The sequence below is a fragment of the Anomaloglossus baeobatrachus genome, chromosome 4, assembly GCF_048569485.1.
Source record: "Anomaloglossus baeobatrachus isolate aAnoBae1 chromosome 4, aAnoBae1.hap1, whole genome shotgun sequence".
NCBI lineage: Eukaryota > Metazoa > Chordata > Amphibia > Anura > Aromobatidae > Anomaloglossus > Anomaloglossus baeobatrachus.
The window spans coordinates 26,873,412-26,897,802 of record NC_134356.1 but is presented as its reverse complement, the minus strand read 5'-3'; the positions used below and the strand labels follow the sequence as shown (position 1 = coordinate 26,897,802).

The 24,391-nt window shown below is 48.2% G+C and overlaps 1 protein-coding gene across 2 annotated transcripts; it reads left to right on the top strand.

Annotated features, from left to right (window-relative positions):
- The first annotated feature begins 887 nt into the window (after positions 1–887).
- Positions 888–20,768, top strand: LOC142302877 (E3 ubiquitin/ISG15 ligase TRIM25-like). 2 transcript variants are annotated; one of them, XM_075343983.1, is made up of 3 exons: positions 888–1,457; positions 14,771–14,880; positions 15,969–20,768. In XM_075343983.1, exon 3 carries the CDS (start codon positions 15,971–15,973, stop codon positions 17,573–17,575), a length of 1,605 nt encoding a protein of 534 aa, XP_075200098.1. In that variant the 5' UTR covers positions 888–1,457; positions 14,771–14,880; positions 15,969–15,970; the 3' UTR covers positions 17,576–20,768. The 2 variants fall into 2 exon arrangements, with proteins under 2 accessions (XP_075200098.1, XP_075200097.1); XM_075343982.1 differs by having other exon boundaries at positions 14,695–14,880.
- The last annotated feature ends 3,623 nt before the right edge of the window (positions 20,769–24,391 follow it).

The following is a 24,391-nucleotide window of genomic DNA, read 5'->3' as shown; positions in this document are numbered from 1 at the left end:
AAACTCGTACCGACCTGGGGAATCATAATGCCATATCCGGTTGACCATATAGTAAACATGTTAACTACCCCCTCCCCCCCCCCCCCCGCAAATAACTGTGGATTTGCACTTTTAATATTTTCTCTTTTTTCAGTACAATATATGGTTAAACGAAAGGTGTCATTCAAAAGTACAACTGCAAAAAATCAAGCCCTCATATGGGTATATTGACATAAAAATAAAAAGGTTATGGCTCTTGGAAGGAGGAAAAAACGGAAAATCGCCAAGGGGATGTGGTTGAAGGGGTTAATAGTAATATTTGTAAAGGGTATGAACTATCCCTCTTTCGTGCACTTGTTAGTAACATATCTGGCTTTGGGAAAGCTGGGTGATAACTGTACCTATTTCTCGGCTGACCCAGCTTTCCCAGTGTCCGGATTAGATGCGGGGCCCAGGATCCTGGGGTGACTGTGACTCCTGCACCCCGGATAGTTATACCGCTCTCTGTAATATCTGCTTGGTTCAGCAGCAGATGTATCAGTCTATGTGTAATACACAGATATTTCCTTGTATATTGGAGCAGTTGTATTATGTGTGTGTGAGTGTAAACGCCTCAAGATTTGCAAATTAAAATGTTTACCCCTGAATCTATTTCTGTCTTCTCTATAGTAGCCCGGCCATATCTCCAGATCCTCACTGCGTCATTCCTTACATTTCTCTGGCTCCGTCTCCTCCACATGTTTCTGGGCTCAGTGTGAAGTGGGCGGTCCTTCACTGGTGGCCATGTGACCTCTATAAACTACATTTCCCACAAGCCCCGGCTTCTTCTCCAGACTCACTGCTCTCATCCGTGTAAAGCTTTATTAGCTGCTCCTCCATTGCTTTGTGATAGGAGGTTCTGTGTATAGGCCGACCGCCCTCCATGCTACAATTCTGTATGTCTTTTACATATTTTTCACCTGTGTGTCCTCTCCTATCTCTTTGCTGCCCATAGCAACCAATCACAGCGCAGGTTTCATTTTACCAGAGCGGTTTAAAACATTAAAGCTGAGCTCTGATTGGTCGCTATGGGCAACAGAGACAGTTTCTCTTTCAGACAGTGTGGATGAAGGCCCAGACGTGTTTATAGTATGTATAGGCGGGAGGCGGCCGTTATAACAAATATTCATGCTTTATATGAGGAAAACCATTACTGGTTTAGGTGCTGGGATGTCTGTGCTCGTTCGGCTTTACAGCGCTTTATGAGAGGATACTGTTATGGGCTGCTCCGGCCCTGAAGCTCCTGTCTGCAGACACAGGAGGCGGCAGCTGCACTCACTGCTCTACGGAAGCCGCACTCTGCCACTCCCGGAGCAGCCCTGGGGGCGGGGCCAGGGTCATGCAGGGCTGATCTGCCGGAACTTCACTGCGAAGAGCTGACTTCCTGTTCTCCTCTCTCTGCGGCCGGCGCCATTGCTTGTGCAGACACGTGTGTGAGGGTAAGTATTCATACCTGGGTCTGTGTATTTGTGCCTTGTTGTATTACTTGTGTATGTGACCTGGCTGTGTGTACGCACGCGCGTATATATGAGGCCTGTGTGTGTGTGTATGTATGTATGTATGTATGTACGTACAGTATATATATATATATAAAAAAAAATGGCCTGTGTGCGCGCGCATATGAGGCCTGTGTTTTGTGTGCGTGCGCGCGCGCATATGAGGCCTGTGTTTGTGTGCACACGCATATGAGGCCTGGCTGTGTGTGTGTTTGCGCTTGTGCACACATGAGGCGTGGCTGTGTGTGTGTTTGCGCTTGTGCACACATGAGGCGTGGCTGTGTGTGTATTTGCGCTTGTGCACACATATGAGGCGTGGCTGTGTGTGCGCGCGCTTGTGCACACATATGAGGCGTGGCTGTGTGTGCGCGCGCTTGTGCACACATATGAGGCGTGGCTGTGTGTGCGCGCGCTTGTGCACACATATGAGGCCTGGCTGTGTGTGTGTGTGTTTGCGCTTGTGCACACATGAGGCGTGGCTGTGTGTGTGTTTGCGCTTGTGCACACATGAGGCGTGGCTGTGTGTGTGTTTGCGCTTGTGCACACATGAGGCGTGGCTGTGTGTGTGTTTGCGCTTGTGCACACATGAGGCGTGGCTGTGTGTGTGTTTGCGCTTGTGCACACATATGAGGCGTGGCTGTGTGCGCGCACTTGTGCACACATATGAGGCGTGGCTGTGTGCGCGCACTTGTGCACACATATGAGGCGTGGCTGTGTGCGCGCACTTGTGCACACATATGAGGCGTGGCTGTGTGCGCGCACTTGTGCACACATATGAGGCGTGGCTGTGTGCGCGCACTTGTGCACACATATGAGGCGTGGCTGTGTGCGCGCACTTGTGCACACATATGAGGCGTGGCTGTGTGCGCGCACTTGTGCACACATGAGGCGTGGCTGTGTGTGCGCGCGCTTGTGCACACATGAGGCGTGGCTGTGTGTGCGCGCGCTTGTGCACACATGAGGCGTGGCTGTGTGTGCGCGCGCTTGTGCACACATGAGGCGTAGCTGTGTGTGCGCGCGCTTGTGCACACATATGAGGCGTGGCTGTGTGCGCGCGCTTGTGCACACATGAGGCGTGGCTGTGTGCGCGCGCTTGTGCACACATATGAGGCGTGGCTGTGTGCGTGCGCTTGTGCACACATATGAGGCGTGGCTGTGTGCGCGCGCGCTTGTGCACACATATGAGGCGTGGCTGTGTGCGCGCGCGCTTGTGCACACACATGAGGCGTGGCTGTGTGCGCGCGCGCTTGTGCACACACATGAGGCGTGGCTGTGTGCGCGCGCGCTTGTGCACACACATGAGGCGTGGCTGTGTGCGCGCGCGCTTGTGCACACACATGAGGCGTGGCTGTGTGCGCGCGCGCTTGTGCACACACACGAGGCGTGGCTGTGTGCGCGCGCTTGTGCACACACACGAGGCGTGGCTGTGTGTGCGCGCGCTTGTGCACACACACGAGGCGTGGCTGTGTGTGCGCGCGCTTGTGCACACACACGAGGCGTGGTTGTGTGTGCGCGCGCTTGTGCACACACACGAGGCGTGGTTGTGTGTGCGCGCGCTTGTGCACACACACGAGGCGTGGCTGTGTGTGCGCGCGCTTGTGCACACACACGAGGCGTGGCTGTGTGTGCGCGCGCTTGTGCACACACACGAGGCGTGGCTGTGTGTGCGCGCGCTTGTGCACACACACGAGGCGTGGCTGTGTGTGCGCGCGCTTGTGCACACACACGAGGCGTGGCTGTGTGTGCGCGCGCTTGTGCACACACACGAGGCGTGGCTGTGTGTGCGCGCGCTTGTGCACACACACGAGGCGTGGCTGTGTGTGCGCGCGCTTGTGCACACACACGAGGCGTGGCTGTGTGTGCGCGCGCTTGTGCACACACACGAGGCGTGGCTGTGTGTGCGCGCGCTTGTGCACACACACGAGGCGTGGCTGTGTGCGCGCGCTTGTGCACACACACGAGGCGTGGCTGTGTGCGCGCGCTTGTGCACACACGAGGCGTGGCTGTGTGTGCGCGCGCTTGTGCACACACACGAGGCGTGGCTGTGTGTGCGCGCGCTTGTGCACACACACGAGGCGTGGCTGTGTGTGCGCGCGCTTGTGCACACACACGAGGCGTGGCTGTGTGTGCGCGCGCTTGTGCACACACGAGGCGTGGCTGTGTGCGCGCGCTTGTGCACACACACGAGGCGTGGCTGTGTGTGCGCGCGCTTGTGCACACACACGAGGCGTGGCTGTGTGTGCGCGCGCTTGTGCACACACACGAGGCGTGGCTGTGTGCGCGCGCGCGCTTGTGCACACACGAGGCGTGGCTGTGTGCGCGCGCGCGCTTGTGCACACACGAGGCGTGGCTGTGTGTGCGCGCGCGCGCTTGTGCACACACACGAGGCGTGGCTGTGTGTGCGCGCGCGCTTGTGCACACACACGAGGCGTGGCTGTGTGTGCGCGCGCGCGCTTGTGCACACACACGAGGCGTGGCTGTGTGTGCGCGCGCGCGCTTGTGCACACACACGAGGCGTGGCTGTGTGTGCGCGCGCGCTTGTGCACACACATGAGGCGTGGCTGTGTGTGCGCGCGCGCTTGTGCACACACATGAGGCGTGGCTGTGTGTGCGCGCGCGCTTGTGCACACACATGAGGCGTGGCTGTGTGTGCGCGCGCGCTTGTGCACACACATGAGGCGTGGCTGTGTGTGCGCGCGCGCTTGTGCACACACATGAGGCGTGGCTGTGTGTGCGCGCGCGCTTGTGCACACACATGAGGCGTGGCTGTGTGTGCGCGCGCGCTTGTGCACACACATGAGGCGTGGCTGTGTGTGCGCGCGCGCTTGTGCACACACATGAGGCGTGGCTGTGTGTGCGCGCGCGCTTGTGCACACACATGAGGCGTGGCTGTGTGTGCGCGCGCGCTTGTGCACACACATGAGGCGTGGCTGTGTGTGCGCGCGCGCTTGTGCACACACATGAGGCGTGGCTGTGTGTGCGCGCGCGCTTGTGCACACACATGAGGCGTGGCTGTGTGTGCGCGCGCGCTTGTGCACACACATGAGGCGTGGCTGTGTGCGCGCGCGCTTGTGCACACACATGAGGCGTGGCTGTGTGTGCGCGCGCGCTTGTGCACACACATGAGGCGTGGCTGTGTGCGCGCGCGCTTGTGCACACACATGAGGCGTGGCTGTGTGTGTGTGTGTGCGCGCGCTTGTGCACACACATGAGGCGTGTGTGTGTGTGCGCGCGCTTGTGCACACACATGAGGCGTGTGTGTGTGTGCGCGCGCTTGTGCACACACATGAGGCGTGGCTGTGTGTGTGCGCGCGCTTGTGCACACACATGAGGCGTGGCTGTGTGTGCGCGCGCTTGTGCACACACATGAGGCGTGGCTGTGTGTGCGCGCGCTCGTGCACACACATGAGGCGTGGCTGTGTGTGCGCGCGCTCGTGCACACACATGAGGCGTGGCTGTGTGTGTGTGTGCGCGCGCTCGTGCACACACATGAGGCGTGGCTGTGTGTGTGCGCGCGCTCGTGCACACACATGAGGCGTGGCTGTGTGCGCGCGCTCGTGCACACACATGAGGCGTGGCTGTGTGCGCGCGCTCGTGCACACACATGAGGCGTGGCTGTGTGCGCGCGCTCGTGCACACACATGAGGCGTGGCTGTGTGTGCGCGCGCTCGTGCACACACATGAGGCGTGGCTGTGTGTGCGCGCGCTCGTGCACACACATGAGGCGTGGCTGTGTGTGCTCGTGCACACACATGAGGCGTGGCTGTGTGTGTGCGCGCGCTCGTGCACACACATGAGGCGTGGCTGTGTGTGTGCGCGCGCTCGTGCACACACATGAGGCGTGGCTGTGTGTGCGCGCGCTCGTGCACACACATGAGGCGTGGCTGTGTGTGTGCGCGCGCTCGTGCACACACATGAGGCGTGGCTGTGTGTGTGTGTATATATAATTATATATGTATGTATATGAGGCCTGGCTGTGTGTGCGTATGTATATAGAGTGTCCACCCATATCCTGTCCACCTCCATTAACTTGAGAACAGCGGCAGCTATAGGCATATAAGTGGTGTCTAGGTATAGTAAAGTAGCCATGTGCTACGCAATGAAACCACTTATAGCGCCACCTGGTGGAAAACAATGGAGTTAGCATTTTTATTTCGAAAACGGAACGAGATAGAGAAAAAAGTGAATTACAAAGTTGCAGGCATCATCAATTCTATACGAATCGACACCTTATATACAGAAATGCTATGATATGAAACCCATGACCCCCCCCAAAACATTGAATGCTGGTCACGCATATGGCGCTCATTTAACTGATGCTCAAAGTAGCCCCCATCAGCTGCAATGCACATCTGGACTCTGCACAGCATACTGTATCTTGCTGCACGTTGTGCAATATGGTAGGTGACACGTTTGCACAAGCATCTGTGATACGTGGTCGTAGGCCCTGCAATGTTGGTGGAGGGGTCGCATACACCTGCTGTTTGATGTGACCTCACAGAAAGAAACCCAATGGGGTCAGGTCAGGTGAGCGGAGGCCACTCCACACAGCCACCATACCCAATGACTTGTAGGAAGGTCTCCATGAGGTATCGCTTCACGTCCGGAGCCTTGTGAGTTTTACACGTTCTAATCATAGCATTTCTGTATGCAAGGTGTCGATTCGTATTGAATTGAAAATGTACATTTTTGTAATTCACTTTTTTTCTCTATCTTGTTCCATTTTCGAGATAAAAATGCTAACTCCGTTGTTTTCCACCAGGTGGCGCTATAGGTGGTTACATTGTGTAGCGCATGGCTACTTTACTATACCTAGACACCACTTCTATGCCTATAGCTGCCGCTGTTCTCAGGTTAATGGCAGTGGACAGGATATGGGTGGACACACTGTGTATACACTGCACAGTACCCTTTCTCCTGTCCTGTTATCAGAGAGGAGACATTGTACTTCGCACTTCTCAGGGTCATTATTGGTTTATTATTTTGTATATTCAGAATAGCGCCATGTATGTGGAGCTGTAGTTGATCATACGCTCTGAAGCGCCATTCACATGTGCCTCTTACAATAACTGTCTGTACTCACAGTATATCATACACCGGTCACATATTCTCCCGTATACTGGATGTAATATACAGGGCTGTGGAGTCGGTAAGCCAAACCTTCGACTCCGACTCCGACTCCTCAAATTCTCTTGCACCGGCTCCGGCTCCGGCTCCGACTCCGGCTCCGACTCCGACTCCGACTCCTACATATATTGCTTATAGTTAGGTGAAAAATTTATTGTAGTACATGAATATGTGTATGTGAACATCAGACATTTAATAATTTTTATGATACAATAATCAAGATATTTGGATAGAACATAAAATATATTTATTGGAATACAACTTTAGAACACAAACTGTAATAAATTGTAAATATGTAATACACTATGTAATATACAGTAGATTACATATATATCTTGTGTGTGTATATACACTGTATATATATATATATATATATTTTACATATTTACAATTTATTAGTTTTTTGTGTTCTAAAGTTGTATTCCAATAAATATTTTATGTTCTATCCAAATATCTTGATTATTGTATCATAAAAACAATTAAATGTCTGATGTTCACATTGTACTACAATAAATTTTTCACTTAAATATAAGCATTATACTAAATGTTATTATTTAGTAAAATATTCAGCACATTCTGCATTACACTCCTGTCCCCAATTTATTATATATTTTAGGAGTCGGAGTCGGTGCATTTTATACCGACTCCGACTCCACCAAAATGAGCTCCGACTCCGACTCCACGACTCCGACTCCACAGCCCTGGTAATATACTATGTACAGGCATCAGATGTCATATACAGGATAATATGTAACTGGTATAATATCTGATATTCTGTACTTACACCAGTCACATATTATCCTGTATACTGTATGTAACAGCTGATGTTATATACAGGGTAAAATGTGAATGGTATAATGATGTCTGTATTGTCCTCTATACTGTATGTAATATACTATGTGCACAGACATCAGATGTATATACAGTGCAGGATAATATGTCTCTGATACATCATATACCAGTCACATATTATCCTTTTTCCATATTTCTGTAATCAGGTCTACTACAAAGAAAGGATATAACAGACTGTCGCTTATTTTCTGCTTTGAAGATGTGTCCAATGAACTTTCCCCCCAAATTCTGTGTAAATGTTTGCGCTCTGCAGTGCGAGTGTTTTCTTATATTCACAAAGCGCCTTTTTCGGTATCCAGCACCGCTCTGCTCCTCTTCTGAGTGATGTTACCGCTTGTCAGACTCCTTGGGTCACACTATGCTGTGACCTGGACATCTTTTACAATGTAAGTCTATGGAACCTTATTCCATAGACTTACTTTGTAAAAGCCTCTGCTAGGTCACGCAGAGCGCAGCGTGACCCAGAGAGTCTGCAGAGCGGTGACGTCACTGAGAAGAGCAGCAGATCTCAGTGCAACCAGGAGAGTCTGCAGAGCGGTGACATCACTGAGAAGAGGAGCAGATCTCAGTGCAACCAGGAGAGTCTGCAGAGCGGTGACGTCACTGAGAAGAGGAGCAGATCTCAGTGCAACCAGGAGAGTCTGCAGAGCGGTGACGTCACTGAGAAGAGGAGCAGATCTCAGTGCAACCAGGAGAGTCTGCAGAGCGGTGACCTCAGTGAGAAGAGGAGCAGATCTCAGTGCAACCAGGAGAGTCTGCAGAGCGGTGACATCAGTGAGAAAAGGAGCAGAGTGGTGCTACACACAGAAGGTTGCTGCAGGTAAGTATACTAACACACTGACCGTACATTGCACTGACATTTACACAGAGAGAAAAAGTCAATGTGCGGCTTCTTTAGGTGGACTGTTTTGTCTGTTTTATAATGGAGGCGAGTATATATGAATCAACTCTGTGGACAACGTGTAATTTCCAGGCAACATTTTTTTTCCAACACTGTTTTCCGAGCTCTAGACAGATTTCTGTAGTCCCTATGTGACTGCTGAATGGTGATAGAGCGCTGTGCACACTGTCAGGATTCCCCCTGTATTCCCAGTGTAGTGATCAGATGTATGCATTTTGCACAGTTATGGTCACGTGTTGAGTAGAGTCCCGGACACTTCTCTCAGTAGGACACTGATAGACGTGGATGAGAATTTAGTCGGCATTTGACCACAACTATATCATCATTACTTCGGCTTTATCTTTTCAAACAACTTGTTACCTCTACTCCCTACATGAAGCAGCCGGAGGTAAATACAACAAGGATTGGCCGCTGCTCATGGGCTGCTGCTGTGTGCTTGACCCCCCCCGGCCAAAATTTGCCAGCCAGCCCCTGCTCACATGTGATGTAATGCCGAAAGAACTGTGGAAACTGTTCAGTAAAAGACTTGCTTAATAAGGACTGGTGATCTCGGTGTCAGTCTACACTGCTGTCTGGTCCTGGCCTGACAAAGGCAATGGTGACATGCGGTCTGCTAAGAGGCACGACCTACACCACACAAGTCCACGCACCCAGCCAGAGCCACGGTTTTCATATAGTGTTCGGGGGCGTCTGGAGTCAATCCCTCGCCCGCCCCTACCACCTCGTGCCACCCTACATGTTCTCCAGAGATGTTGTGCTTTCACCTAAGCAGTTGGTGTCATCTATAAAATAGAGCAGATACTCTGCTGCAAAGGCCGAGAATGGAGATAGCGAAGCAACCGGAATTTAAACCCCTTAGATAATATAGCTGAGAGAAGCGGCAGAGGTGTGAGGTGACCTCTGTGAGGCCGGCCTCATTCATCCATGTCTTACAATCTGAGAATGGGTTGTGATGTACAGACTGGTTACAAGTCTCCAGACCAGGGCCATCTTAAGGGGAACCTATCACCAGTTTTTTAGCCTATAAACTGCAGCCACCACTAGTGGGCTTTTATATACAACATTCTAACATGCTGTATATAAGAGCCCAGGCCGCTGTGTAGAACATAAAAATTACTTTATAATACTCACCTAAACCGGTCGCTGCTGTGGATGTGGGTCAAATTGGTGTCTTCGTCCTCCGGTGCCGACGCCTCCTCTTTCAGCCATCTTTGTCCTCCATCTTCTGAAGCCGCGGTGCATGACGCGTCCTAAGTCATACAGACTCGCCGGCATTCAGGACCTGAGCAGGGCAGATCAAAGTATTGTAGTGTGCATGCGCGGGACCGGCGAGTGTGGATGACGTAGACGCTTCATGCAGGATTCAGAAGGAGGATGAAGATGGCCGAAAGAGGAGGCGCCACCACCGGAGGACTAAGATGCCCATTTGAGCCACATCCACCATACCGACCGGTTTAGGTGAGTATTATAAAGTGTTTATGTTGTACACAGCGGCCTGGACTCTTATATACAGAATTCTAACATGCTGTATATAAGAGCCCGGTGGTGGTGGCCGCATCTTATAGGTAAAAAACCAGTGACAGGTTCCCTTTAACAGCATTTTGGGCCCCTGGGCAAACCACTGTGCTGGGACCTCTACGACAACCACTTACAGGAATAAAAAGTAAATGGCGATAATATTAAATATATTTATTTTATTGGCACGTCAACAAAACTGGTGTGAGCACATTAAAAACATTGAAGTGATCAACATGATAAACACCTGAACAATACACAAGGCTCGAAAAACACAATCCTCAGTAAGTCACACACATTATATGGTACACTATGGAAGTATGGATTTTGTTTTCAGAGAATTTTTCTTATTGGCTTGAATTCAATGGTCTTCAGGATGTCACTTTCCATGCACATGAGGGAAGCCAGTGGAAACGGTGATTACGAAGCAGATTTTTTAGAAGTTTCAGTTTTGAAAAAGTACGTTCTCCAGTAGAGTTGGTCACCGTCAAGCACATGAACTATCTGAATGCAATTTCAACATTTGGGAATTCAGATTTCAATTTTTTTTTTAGTCCTATGCAGGAAATGTAGCGCCCCTGAACTACTCAGGGCACTACTAGGTACTGCATCCTCACCTGGATGCAGGGCCTACCCCCAGGGACCTGTAACACCAGTGCCAGTAACATCTGCACACACACAAAATCCCAGTTTCCACTCCACACCAAGGGTAATTGGCTAGTCAGACACCACAGGGATGGCCACCTAGAGAGTGGAGCCAGTCCAGGGGACTAGACATCCTGGTGGGAGGGAACAGTCAGTCAAGTCAGGAGAGTGAAAGTGAATGGAAGTGCCTCAAGCTGGATCGTGCAATGGTGACCCGAGGGTACAGGAGAGTAGTTGCCAGGATAGGTACACCCAAGTACCACTGGAACCAGAGCACCGATGGGGCACAGGGTCCTAGGTCAGGCGCCAGCTTCACGCAGCCTGGCAAATACCTGCACAATGAGGGGACCTTCACTGACCCACAGATCCGGGGGTATCGGCAGTAACAAGCGGATCAGGGTTCGGGACCACGGACCAACCTTACAGGGTCCACAATGCCCACCATACGTACGAGGAGACTGCCAAAAGACAGTTGGGACTCAGACTTCATGCTACGGGGACCCAACCACACTGAGGGTGCTGGGGACAGAGCAACTGAGTCATCAAACGAACTACAGGGACCTGAACCAGCCGTCCAAGGGTCCAGAGTGAGTAAAACTGTTAACTTACACCCCACAGTGTGGCCTCCCTTCTTCAGCAAAAGTCTCCACTATCTATTCCCCAGGGCCCGACCCTACCTGTAGAGGGCCTACCACCACAGCTGCCATTACCACCAGCCCTAGGGATAACCAACCCAGCAGCAGCGGTTCCACCATCCTAACTGCAATCCGCAGGTGGCGTCACAGAAAAGACTTTAATCTCCCCTATAAATACTCCCCATTATAAAGCGTCCCCAAGGTCACGGAACCGGGCAACGGCCAGTATTCTCCCGTGACACAGTATCCCCGTAAATATACGGGCCGGGAGTACCCCATAGCCCTGGGCGACACAGAAGAGTCTCACAATTTTCATCTTGAGCCATGTAGTGCTTGAGATGTTCACATTCATTTAAAGTGAACCTGTCGGGTGCAATATGCACCCAGAACCACGAGCAGTTCTGTGTCTGCGGTGAACGCTGAGCTGATTGTGCACTAGACCTTTCTGAAGCTTAATTGTGTCTAGCAATGACCATTTATGAAGCTAATATTGATGCCACCTGAGTAAAAAAAGCAGTTTGAACTATTACATGAGGTACAGTGCCTTACAAAAGTATTCACCCCCCCCTTGAATTGTTCAACCTTTCCCCACATTTCAGGCTTCAAACAGAATGGTAAATTTAAATTTTATGGTGAAGAATCAACAACAAGTGGGACACAATAATGAAGTTGAATATTGCTTATTTCTCATTTTTTGTAAAAAATAAAAAACTGAAAATTGGGGCGTGCAATATTATTCGGCCCCTTTAAGTTAATACTTTGTAGCGCCACCTTTTTTGCGATTACAGCTGCAGACGCTTTGGGTATGTGTCTCAGTTTTGCACATCGAGAGACTGAAATTCTCGCCCATTCTTCCCTTGTAAACAGCTGGAGCTGAGTGAGGTTGGATGGAGAGCGTTTGTGAACATCAGTTTTCAGCTCTTTCTACAGATTCTCGATTGGGTTCAGGTCTGGACTGTGACTTGGCCATTCTAAAGGCCCTGTCACACACAGAGATAAATCTGCGGCAGATCTGTGGTTGCAGTGAAATTGTGGACAATCAGTGCCAGGTTTGTGGCTGTGTACAAATGGAACAATATGTCCATGATTTCACTGCAACCACAGATCTGCCAAAGATGTATCTCTGTGTGTGACGGGGCCTTAACACCTGGATACATTTATTTATGAACCATTCCAGTGTAGATTTTGCTTTGTTTGGGATCATTGTCTTGTTGGAAGACAAATCTCCGTCCCAGTCTCAGGTCTTTTGTAGACTCAAACAGGTTTGCTTTAAATATGGTCCTGTTTTTGTCTCCATCCATCTTCCCATCAATTTTAACCATCTTCCACGTTCCTGCTAAAGCAAAGCAGACCCAAACCATGATGCTGCCACCACCATGTTTGACAGTGGGGATGGTGTGATGAGCTGTGTTGCTTTTATGCCAAACATATTGTTTGGTATTGTGTCCAAAAAGTTCTATTTTGGTTTCAGCTGACCAGAGACCTTCTTCCAAATGTTTGGTGTGTCTCCCAGGTGGCTTTTGGCAAACTTTAAATGACACTTTTTATGGATATCTTTGAGAAATGGCTTTCTTCTTGCCACTCTTCCATAAAGGCCAGATTTGTGCAGTGTACAACTGATTGTTGTCCTATGGACAGACTCTCCCACCTCAGCTGTAGATCTCTGCAGTTCATCCAGAGCGATCATGGGCTTCTTGGCTGCATCTCTGATCAGTCTTCTACTTGTTTCAGATGAAAGTTTGGATGGACGGCCGGGTCTTGGTAGAGTTGCAGTGGTATGATACTCCTTCCATTTCAATATGATCGCTTGCACAGTGCTTCTTGGGATGTTTAAAGTTTTGGAAATCTTTTTGCAACCAAATCCGGCTTTAAACTTCTCCACAACAGTATCACGGACCTGCCTGTTGTGTTCTTTGGTCTTCATGATGCTATCTGCGCCTTAAACAGAACATGAGACTATCACAGAGCAGGGGCATTTATACGGAGACTTGATTACACACAGGTGGATTATATTTATCATCATCAGTCATTTAGGACAACATTGGATCATTCAGAGATCCTCAATGAACTTCTGGAGTGAGTTTGCTGCACTGAAAGTAAAGGGGAAGAATAATATTGCATGCCGCAATTTTCAGTTTATTTTTTACAAAAGTTTAAAGGGAACCTGTCGCCATTTTTATGGCCTATAAGCTGCGGCCACCACCACCGGGCTCTTGTATACAGCATTCTAACATGCTGTATATAAGAGCGCAGGCTGTTGTGAGAACATAAAAAACACTTTATAATATTCATCTAAATCGGTCGCTGCGGTGCTGGTTGGCCTGGTGAGTGGCGCCTCCTCTCTCGGCCATCTTGCTCCTCTGTCTTCTGAAGCCTGTGTGCATGACGCTTCCACGTCATACACACTCGCCGGCACTGAGGTCCTGCGCAGGCGCACTTTGATCTGCCCTGCTCAGGGCAGATCAAAGTATTGTAGTGCGCCTGTGCAAGGACCTCAGTGGCGGCGAGTGTGTATGACGTGGACCACTTTTTCCACTTTGTAATTGACCAACCTCTCTTCCTTTTGGTGTTCTTCTTCTGACTGTCCACCCGTCCTTCGTTATCAGCCTGCGATCCTAACATCATTGTAGCTCCTCTTACTAACAGCACTTCAGGTATCACATCCCCACAAGATTACAAGCTCTATACACATCGCAGGCAAACACTCATTTTATCGGAGATACTTTTATGTCCACAAAATAAAGCTTATATTTATATATATAATTTTATGCCAAATTGGCTATATACATGACATTTCAGCATAATTGTAAAACGTTTTGTTAAATCCATTTTTTTTGCATATTTTGATCTCTGACATGTCATGTGCTCGACCTTGGCGCCTTTTGAAATGTGGACTTTTTTGAGATGCCTGCGCCTTTGTGGTTTTTTTTCCTGATTAATGAGGTTGGAATACCTTGAGATGCTTAGGAAATAAATCTTAGGAATCATCTTGTGTCTCCTGCATCCTTTTTACCGTATTTCAATCCGTCAAGTATTGAAAGGGTTAAGGTAAATGTCTATTCTGCAGTGATGTAACAGGTAGTAGTAATCTCAGCTGCAGCCACAACCTTCTCCTGTAAATATTCACTTTTCACTCCTCCCTATGCCGGCTATAGCTCATACTTATGCTGACTATGTTGAAGGAGCTCAGCGCTGCATAGCTGTGGTGTTGTTTCAATTGCAGCTGCGAAGTTTACTACTGAACAAACCAAGGAGTGCTTTTTGTTTTAGTCTTTTCCCACCTGTTTCTTACCTTCCAGCTGCGCAGGTGGAAGTCATGCATATTTCCTATTTTAAGCTTTCTGCTTATCCACATTGTAGACAGAATGCTGCCAATCAGTGGTCTGGGTGGGGTTATACAGAGCTCAGCATTCAGAAAACTGGTAATGAAGCTGTGCATCAGAAAAAACGTTTTCAATAAAAAATGCAGGACCCATTAAAGTAAGTGGTGTTGTTTCTATTGCAGCTGCGAAGGTCCCTACTGAAGATACTAAGGAGTGCTTTTGTTGTTTCTTTCCCCACCCGTTTGTCTCACCTTCCAGCAGCGGAGATAGAAGTCACGCATATTTCCTACAACTCTCCTCCATCATCTCTCGTGTGACCATCGGCAGCCGATATACTCTAAAGTTCTTGTGATATACAACTTAATCTGGTGAGCACACATCCCTTATCTATTCACAATTGTGTTATGGTATCACCGTATTGTGCTTTTCTTGCTTCTTTCTCTCTGTACCCACCACTGATTGGCAGCTTTCAGCTTATGTACATTGTAGACTGAATGCTGCCAATCAGTGGCCTGGGTGGGGTTATACAGAGCTCAGCATTCAGAAAACTTGTAGCTGTGCAACAGAGGAAACAGTTTTTAATAATAAATGCAGGACCCAGTGAAGTAAGTGACACAACTCTGAAATCAGAGTTTCTGCCCCTACATCACGTTACTCTCACAAGGGGTATTAAACAACTGGTGGCAGATTCCTATTAAGGAGTTAAAGACGCGGTTCACCCATTTTTTTGCTACATCCGTATAACATTGAGAAACAATATTTCTCTCAAATACGTTCCGTTGGTAATAGTGCCTGTGAGCAGCACTATTGCGGACCGCTGTTTTCCATCGTGTGACCCCTGGGCTCCGTGACCTCGGATCTGGTGATGTCAACTTCCTGTTCACATGACACCACCGCGGCCGGCCCCTATCTCCGTGAGTCACTGGGCTGTGGGTGGCGTTTCCCTGCTCGTCACAGCCCAGCATCGCTCCGGCTTGTTTGCTCTGGAGTGAAAGAGGAGGGAGCAGGGAGATGGACTTTCATGCTGGGCTGTGTGGAGCGGTGCAACGACGCCCACTGCCCAGTCACTCATGGAGACTGCAGCCAGCCTCAGTTGGCGTGACAACACCGGATGCTGGGGGTCATGGAGCCCAGGGGTCACGTGATGGGGTAAGCGGACCACAATAGCGCTGCTCACAGGCACTATTGGCAACACAAGGTATTTGAAAGAAACCTTATTTCTCAACATTATATCGATGTGGCCCATAATGAAAAGGGGTGAACCACCCCTTTAAGTGAATAGGTGTAACTACAACATCGCTAAGTATTATCAGTTTCGTTTCCTCCTTCCCTCAACTATGAGCCACGGTGTCTGCTGATCTGGGGGTGAAGGGTTTAAGTGAATGGGTGTAACTACAACATTGTTAAATATTGAGTAACATTCACATTCAGTTTCATTTCTTCCTTCTTCCGTCAGCCATGGCGTCTGCTATTCTGAGAGACGAGCTGCTCTGCTCCATCTGTTTATCTATTTTTAAGGATCCTGTAACGCTGAGATGTGGACACAACTTCTGCCGGGTCTGTATTGATCGTGTGCTGGATACACAGGACGAGTCTGGAGGTTATTCCTGTCCTGAATGCAGAGAAGAGTTTCAGGAGCGGCCGGCGCTGATGAGGAACATAAATCTTCATAATGTCGCAGAACGATTCCTGATTACTCAGCAAGAACAAGAGGAGATCACCGGGATCTGCTGCACTTACTGTGTGGACTCTCCTGTACCTGCTGTTAGATCTTGTCTACACTGTGAGGCTTCTCTGTGTGAGAAACACCTGAGGACTCACAGCAAATCTCCAGAACACGTCTTATCTGATCCCAGCACTTCTCTGGAGAAAAGGAAATGTTCTGTCCATAAGGAACCTTTAAAGTATTATTGTACTCAGGATGCCGTCTGTATCTGTGTGTCCTGCAGTTTGATTGGAGAACATAAAGGACATAAAATGGAGTCACTGGATGAGGCCTCAGAGAACAAGAAGAAGAAACTGATAATTGTTCTCCATAAACTGACCACAAAGAGAGTGAAAGCTGTGGAAAGAGTCTGGAGTCTGGAGGAGCAGAGGAGAAAAGCTGAAGAGAAAGCAGCTGGAGAAGCCGAGAGAGTCACTGCCCTGTGTACAGACATCAGGAGACGGGTGGACAACCTGGAGAAGAAGGTCCTGAGTGAGATCTCCAGGCAGGAAAAGGAAGAGTCACGGCCACTGTCTGCTCTGATCCATCAGCTGGAGATAAAGAAGGACGAGCTGTCCAGGAAGATGAGGCACATTGAGGAGCTGTGTAACATGACTGATCCACTGACCGTCTTACAGGAACCAGACACCGGGGACTTGTGTGATCCTGAGGAGGAGGGAGGTGATGAGGACACAGGGGGACATGATAAACAGCTCCATGATGGAGATGACCTGGATGTGGCTGTGATCTCACACACATTACACACATTATGTGAGGTAATATCAGGTATAAGGAGCTGGATCTATGTGGAGGATCCTGCAGACATATTACTGGATGTAAACACAGCTGCTAATAATGTCCATATATCAGACGATCTGAAAACTGCGACCTTGACACGAAGGAACCAGAATCGTCCAGAAACAGCAGAGAGATTCCAAGATTATCAGGTGATGAGCAGGAGGGGATTTACCTCAGGACGACATTACTGGGATGTGGAGAGCAGTAGATCAGGGGGGTGGAAGGTGGGGATGTGTTACCCCAGTATGGACAGGAGGGGACGTCAGTCACTGATTGGAAATAATAACAAGTCCTGGATTTTGTGTAGATATAATAATCAGTATTCAGTGAAACATGACAGTGAAGAGATCCAGTTACCGGACAAGATCTCCAGTGATAGAGTCAGGATCTGTCTGGATTATGAGGCCGGGCAGTTGTCCTTTTATGAGCTGTGTGACCCCATCAGACACTTACACACCTTCACTGCCGCCTTCTCCGAGCCCCTTCATGCTGTATTATGTGTATTTATGGTATATATTGATGATCACTGTGTAGATAACTGGGTGAAGATTAGAACATAACAGGAAAGTAACATCAGAAAATTCCCTATTTGTAAAGTAACTTTCATTGTAAACATTTTTCTGATTTTCTATGACATAAAATACATTTCCCTCCGGAGCCTCCTGAAATCTTCCTGTGTTTCCTGAGACCACTGACCTTAAGAATAGATTTTCCACAGAGATCACTTCTCAGCAGTCTCATTATCAACACAGGAAGGAAGTGTAAGGTAACACCTCTGGTATAAAGCTGGAGGAGGATGATGCAGGATCCACCATTGACAATAACTGATGGACACAGCTCCCCCCTCCCCGCACAGGGATCTCTGCACAGGACACGGAGCATGCCCACAAGTCCTCTCCAGACGACGGTCTCATCCATCCATGTGTCTGCTGTGGAGCAAATCTTTGAGTGACATTAACAGGAAATAGCAGCAGCTCAGACAATATGGCCGCCCCCATCATCATGTATAGAAGATAAAATATAAAAAATTAAAATTAAATGTGAAAATCAATAAGAAAAAGAGAAAACAGATCATATGTAATAATAGCGTCTAATTATTATATAATGCAAATTTAGGATTATTCAGACTTAACCGTTTAAAGACACAGACAATTTAGAGTTTTGCATTTTCATTTTTTCCTCCCAATTTTCTAATCACCATAACTTTCTTATCTTTCCGTCACCATAGACGTATAAGAGCTTGTGTGTTGTGAGAATAGCTGCAGATTTTGTTGACACCATTCATTTTACCGTATAAAGTTAGGAAAATGGGGAAAAAAAATCCAAATGCAGATTGGGCTGATTAATTTCAGATTTATATATACAATTTTGTTTTTTGTTTTTTTCAATTTTTGAATTCTTTACATTTCTTTATATTTAACTTAGGAAAAGGAGGGGATTTGAATGTTTGTGTTTTTTTTTCTTTTGCTAACATGTTAGGTTTCTTTTTTAACGGCGTTGACCCTGTGATTGCTTGTTCTGTATAGAGCAATGCTCCATTGATGTTGTGTAGTGTAAAAATCACGGCTTATGGCTGAACATCACAGGAAAATCAGCTTGACCAGTATGTGGACTTTACATAGGTCCTCAGCCGTCATGGCAGCCCATCGATGCCTCATGATCATGTTGCAGGAAGGCTAATGGGCAGTCAAACTAACACCTGAGTTGGATCTTGGAGCCTAAATGCTGCTGTTAGTGACTGACAGGAACATTTATCAAGTTACCAGTTTGATTGTTGACGGTTTGCTGCTGTAAAATGTAATCTGTCAGCAGGTTTTTGTTATGTAATCTGAGAGCAGCATAATGTGGGGGCAAAGAGTCTGATTCCAGGGATGTGTCAATTACTGAACTGCTTGTGCAGTTTTGATATAATCCCTGTCTTCACTGCTGTAGATGTAGCAGAACTCGGAATGCTGAGCTCTGTATAACCCCGCCCACACCACTGATTGGCAGTTTCCTGTGTACACTGTATATTGTCAGCAATCTGCCAATCAGTGTTGGGGTCAGGTTTACACAGACTAGCTGGACTAGCCACCACATGAGACCTAATCCTCTAGTGATAATGTCCTGCTGATAAAACACTGATTGAAATTACAGCAAGCTACTGAGCAATTGACACATCCCTGGAATTAAGGGTGCTTTACACGCTGCGATATCGCTAACGAATTATCGTCGGGGTCACGGTGTTTGTGGCGCACATCCGGCGCCGTTAGCGACATCGCAGCGTGTGACACATATGAGCGACCTTAAACGGTCGCAAAAGAGACAAAAATCGTTGGTTTTGGAGAGGTCGTCCTAAAACCAAAAATCGTTTTCTGCTTATTAGCGATGTTGTTCCTCGTTCCTGCGGCACCACACATCGCTGTGTGTGACACCGCAGGAGCGACGAACATCTCCCTACCTGCCTCCACCGGCAATGCGGAAGGAAGGAGATGGGCGGAATGTTACGTCCCGCTCATCTCCGCCCCTCCGCTTCTATTGGACGCCTGCCGTGTGACGCCGCACGAACCGCCCCCTTAGAGAGGAGGTGGTTCGCCGGCCAGAGCGACGTCACAGGGCAGGTAAGTGCGTGTCACGGGGGTAAGCAAGGTTGTGCGCCACGGGCAGCGATATGCCCGTGTCGCACAACCGACGGGGGCGGGTACGATCGCTTGCGATCTCGCTAGCGAGATCGCAGCGTGTAAAGTACCCTTTAGACTTTCTGCCCCTACAGCATGCTTCTATCATATTAAATAGCAAAAACCTGCTGCCAGATTCCCTTTAAAGACAGATACTGTGGAAAAGAGACAACATGTCCCCTGTGTACAACAGGCTCAGCTCCGGTGTTAATTATTAGACGATATAGATGATATATTCCTCTTAGGGGAGATCTCCTGATGATCAGCCGATCGCTGCTTCCGCTTCCATTTAGTAAATGATTATCTTGACTCTGACAATTGGATCCATTTGCTGTTATGATGACATGAGTTGCTGGTGACAGATCCTGTTATTTTCATCCTGTGTAGTCAGCACATTGAGCACATGAAGGTGGCGTTTTCTGAATATTGAAATCACTAGTAGCATAGCCGAGTACTATGAGTCCCGGAGTCACCGCCGCCGGCTCCTGCCTGTACCCTGATAGCTATATGACTGTAACAGCCATTACGAAGGGGAGATCACGACGTAAAGATTTATACAGCTGTCATTAAAGGAGTTTTCCACTTATAGAAAAGTGATCCCCAATCGTTTCCCAGCATGTAAAATCACAAACGTAGACAGTACTCCCCCCTCCCCCGGTCCAGTGTCAGGTCGCAGCGATGTGCGTTGCAGTCATGGTGTCACCTCTGCAACCGATACGAAGAAACCAAAGCTGCGGTGGAGAACTGGTGCTGAACAGCGGGAGGGCGAGTACTAACTGTATGTTACAGGCTGGCAAACATATTGAAACCAGTTTTCTATAAGTGAAAAACCCCTTAAGTCCAAAAAATGCTGCATAAATCTTTAAACATTTAGCTCCCCCTAGTGGTGGCCAGAATTACTGTATATCGTCATACTGTTATAAAGAATCCTCATAAGCATGTAAGGATCTGACATCAGCTTCTTGTTAATGGTTTCCATATGGCAAAAACTGAAAATATTTTAACTGTAATAAATAAAAATGACTAATGATAAGACAAATGATTGTATAACTACAGCTAAAACTGCTGATAATAAATGGTATATTATTGCACATTACTGCTGGTGTTTTTATTGTGTGTGAACTGGGGGCAATTTTATAAAAATGTCTCATTACTACAGGAGTAGTCATCTGGGAGAGGCGGATTCAGGGAAGAAATATATTCACCTAATGTAACCTACAGTGGGATATGATTTCTCTGTACCGTATTTTTCGTTTTATAAGACGCACCCCAAATTTGAAGCAGGAAAATAGGAAAAAAATATTTTTACTGTTAAAATTGGGATCAGTCTTATAATTCTAGTGCATCTTATATTAGCTCACCAGGGGAGAGCGGCAGTGGTGGCGCAGCTCAGGCAGGTCACAGGAGGCAGGGTCTGTGATGCTGTGGGCTCGGAGGAAGGGGTGTCCCGGCTCAGGAGGGTCAGTGGCACGAGGGTCGGCAATACAGCGGGCTCATGGGGTGTCACGGCAGCTGGCACCATTGATCTGCTGGTGGGCTGCAGGCTCCGTGGAATCTTCGGCTGTTCACACAATGGAATTCAAGAAAATGGCTGCAGAGCGAGCGCTTGCACAGATTGGCCTCTGCGTCCATTTTCTTGAACTCCATTGCGTCAACTGACAACTCAAAACAGCCAGCAGCCCGCTGGCAGATTAATGGTGCACGGAGCAGCAACACCCCACGAGTCCGCAGTTTCGCTGACTGTCCACTGACCCTCCTGAGCTGCTCCGCTGCAGTGACACCCCCCTCTCCGATCTCTCTGTATCTCCAACCCTGTGACACCAGTGCCGGTAAGGCTAAGTTCACACTTCCGTTGTTTTGCATCAGTCACAATCAGTAGTGTAACTGATGCAACGGATGCGTTGCGTTGCAGATAGTGGCACAACTGATGCTGCAAAAAAGATCAGTTGTGTTTTTTCTTTTTTACTGGGTTTTTTTTTACGGCCGCCGGGCGATTAGCTGATCGTTCACAATAGCCAGCCACCGGGCGATCAGCTGATCGTTTCGGCCGCTGGAACTGAATTTACAGTCATCATGGTTTTTTACTGTGCGCATGCTCACAGTAAAAAAACCAATCAGCCGCAGACAAAAAAACGTTGCTCCCGCCGGATGGTCAGTCAGTAAACGACTGATCCGTCACGCGGCGGATGCAACACAGTGCCATCAGTCACAATCCGTCGCTAATAGAATTCTATGGGGGAAAAAAAAGGATTCCCGCAAAATATTTTGCAGGATACCGTAATTCCTCAAGGCGACTGATTGTGACTGATGCAAAGCAACAGAAGTGTGAACTTCGCCTATACTATACCTGGATTATAAGACACACCTCCATTCTTCCCCCGGTTTTGGGGGGAAAAAAGTGCGTCTTATAATTCGGATAGTACGGTACAATGTGCAAACAAACATCTAAGAAAACTATGGGCCGGATTTATCATTTGTGATTTCATGAAGCCAATTTTCTTATTTTGTCTTTTTTTTACGGATTTATTTTGCCCCAAAGTTTTCAAAATTTTGCACACAGTTCATGAATTTAGCAGAAAATAAAAATGCTCCATTTATTGCTTTAACTAGTATTTGTGACTAAAAAAAAAGTCACGAAAATGTGTCAAGGGGAAATCTTGTCTAGGAACCAGGGACTAATGCCGGCGTCACACGGTACGATATTAATAACAAATAAATGGTCTGCACTCAGGCTGAGTTGAGGATGGTGTAAGTGAAAATGGGGTAATACCCGAAAGTCATGTATGAATAAATTCACTGCACTCGTTATTGAACGTGAAATAATTTTTAATGAAACGTGGAAAAGAAAAAATATCCAACGACGTTTCGACCTACCGGGTCTTTATCAAGTCTCTGTCTGATAGGTGACTGTATAAGGTGAGGAATATAGTGCACTGAAGCACTAAGACAATTGAAAAAGGTGCCTTAGAGATAAGATGTGCAAGTGCAGCCGCACCGTTGCTGGAGAATTCTAGTGTATTAGTACGGTACGATATAACGGGCGATATGTCGTCTGGGTCACGTCGTTAGTGATGCACATCCGGCATCGTCAGAGATATTGTACCGTGTGACACCTCCAAACGACTGTGAACGAGCAAAAATACCTTATCGTTGCTCGTTGACAAGTCGTTCATTTTCAAAATGTCGGTCCTCCTTCTGTGCTCCGGCTGTTTATCGTTCCCGTGGCAGCACACGTCGCTCCGTGTAACACCTCGGGAACGACGAACACAACTTATATATATATATAACACACATATACATACATACATACATAGACACCGTATTTTGCGGTTTATAAGATGCACTGGAGTATAAGACTCATCACAAATTTCGAGGAAAAAAAAAAAGGGGGGGTCCGTCTTACAATTCGGTGCTGTCTTACCAGGGAGGGGTGTTAGTGGTGGTGGCGGCGGCGTGGGGTCACAAGAGGCAGGGGCGGTGGTGGTGGGTGGTGGAGCAGAGCAGGGTGGTGGTCCCAGATGCTGGCTGCGGGTGCTGTGAGTGAGGCAGGCAACATCCAGAAACTGTTGGCGGGCTTCAAAGAAATGGCACCCAGAGTCGGCACGTGAGCAGATTGACCTATTGGTCCAATGACAAGGCAGGATCTCATCTGCACACGCGCCACCTCCGGACGCCATTTTCCTTAAAAAAAACAACAACAAATTTCAGTCTATTACACTGAGCAAAGGGGTTTTAAAGTAAAGAGATGGCCGGGTATCAAAATATAATCCCACCACCTACTGCTCAGAAATAACTATGGATGTAGTTGGTTCAAGTTTAGGAAAACTAAGACCAATTCACAAAAGTTTATAAAAAAAAAAGAGTAAACATCTTTTGTGTGAAAAACATAAAATATAGGGTGTAATGAAAGGACAGTACACTAGATGGCAGCACACTGCAAGAGCAGGAGACTAGTGAGGGCATATATAGCACAACACCAACAATTAAGTGAAACACATCAGGGATCTCAGCAATAAAACAAGTGTTTCCCCGAAAAGGACATAGATTCAAAAGAAAAAAACTCACCAGAAAAAAGCCACCAGCCAACTCAAAATGGCAAATGCACTCACAGGATGCAGCCGGCCCACCATGATAAAGGATGGGTAACACTGAATACTGATGAGACAGCCACTCTCAACCTACCAAATCATGGAGGTTGCTGGTATTAAATATGCCCACTAAGGGGTACTTTGCACACTACGACATCGCAAGCCGATGCATGCGATGCCGAGCGCGATAGTAGCCGCCCCCGTCGCAGCAGCGATAGCTTGTGATAGCTGCCGTAGCGAACATTATCGCTACGGCAGCTTCACATGGACTTACCTGCCCTGCGACGTCGCTCTGCCCGGCGACCCGCCTCCTTCCTAAGGGGGCGGGTCGTGCGGCGTCACAGCGATGTCACACGGCAGGCGGCCAATAGAAGTGGAGGGGCGGAGATGAGCAGGACGTAAACATCCCGCCCACCTCCTTCCCTCCGCATAGCCGGCGTGAGCCGCGGTGACACAGGTAAGCTGATGTTCCTCGCTCCTGCGGCCTCTCACACAGCGATGTGTGCTGCCGCAGGAACGAGGAACAACATTGTACCGTCGCTGCAGCAAAATTATGAAAATGTCGGACACTACACCGATGATACGATTACGACGCTTTTGCGCTCGTTAATCGTATCAAAAAGGATTTACA

What these genes read in the sequence shown, in the direction of transcription:
- LOC142302877 (XM_075343983.1), top strand. Translation starts at nt 15,971, where the DNA reads ATGGCGTCTGCTATTCTGAGAGACGAGCTGCTCTGCTCCATCTGTTTA.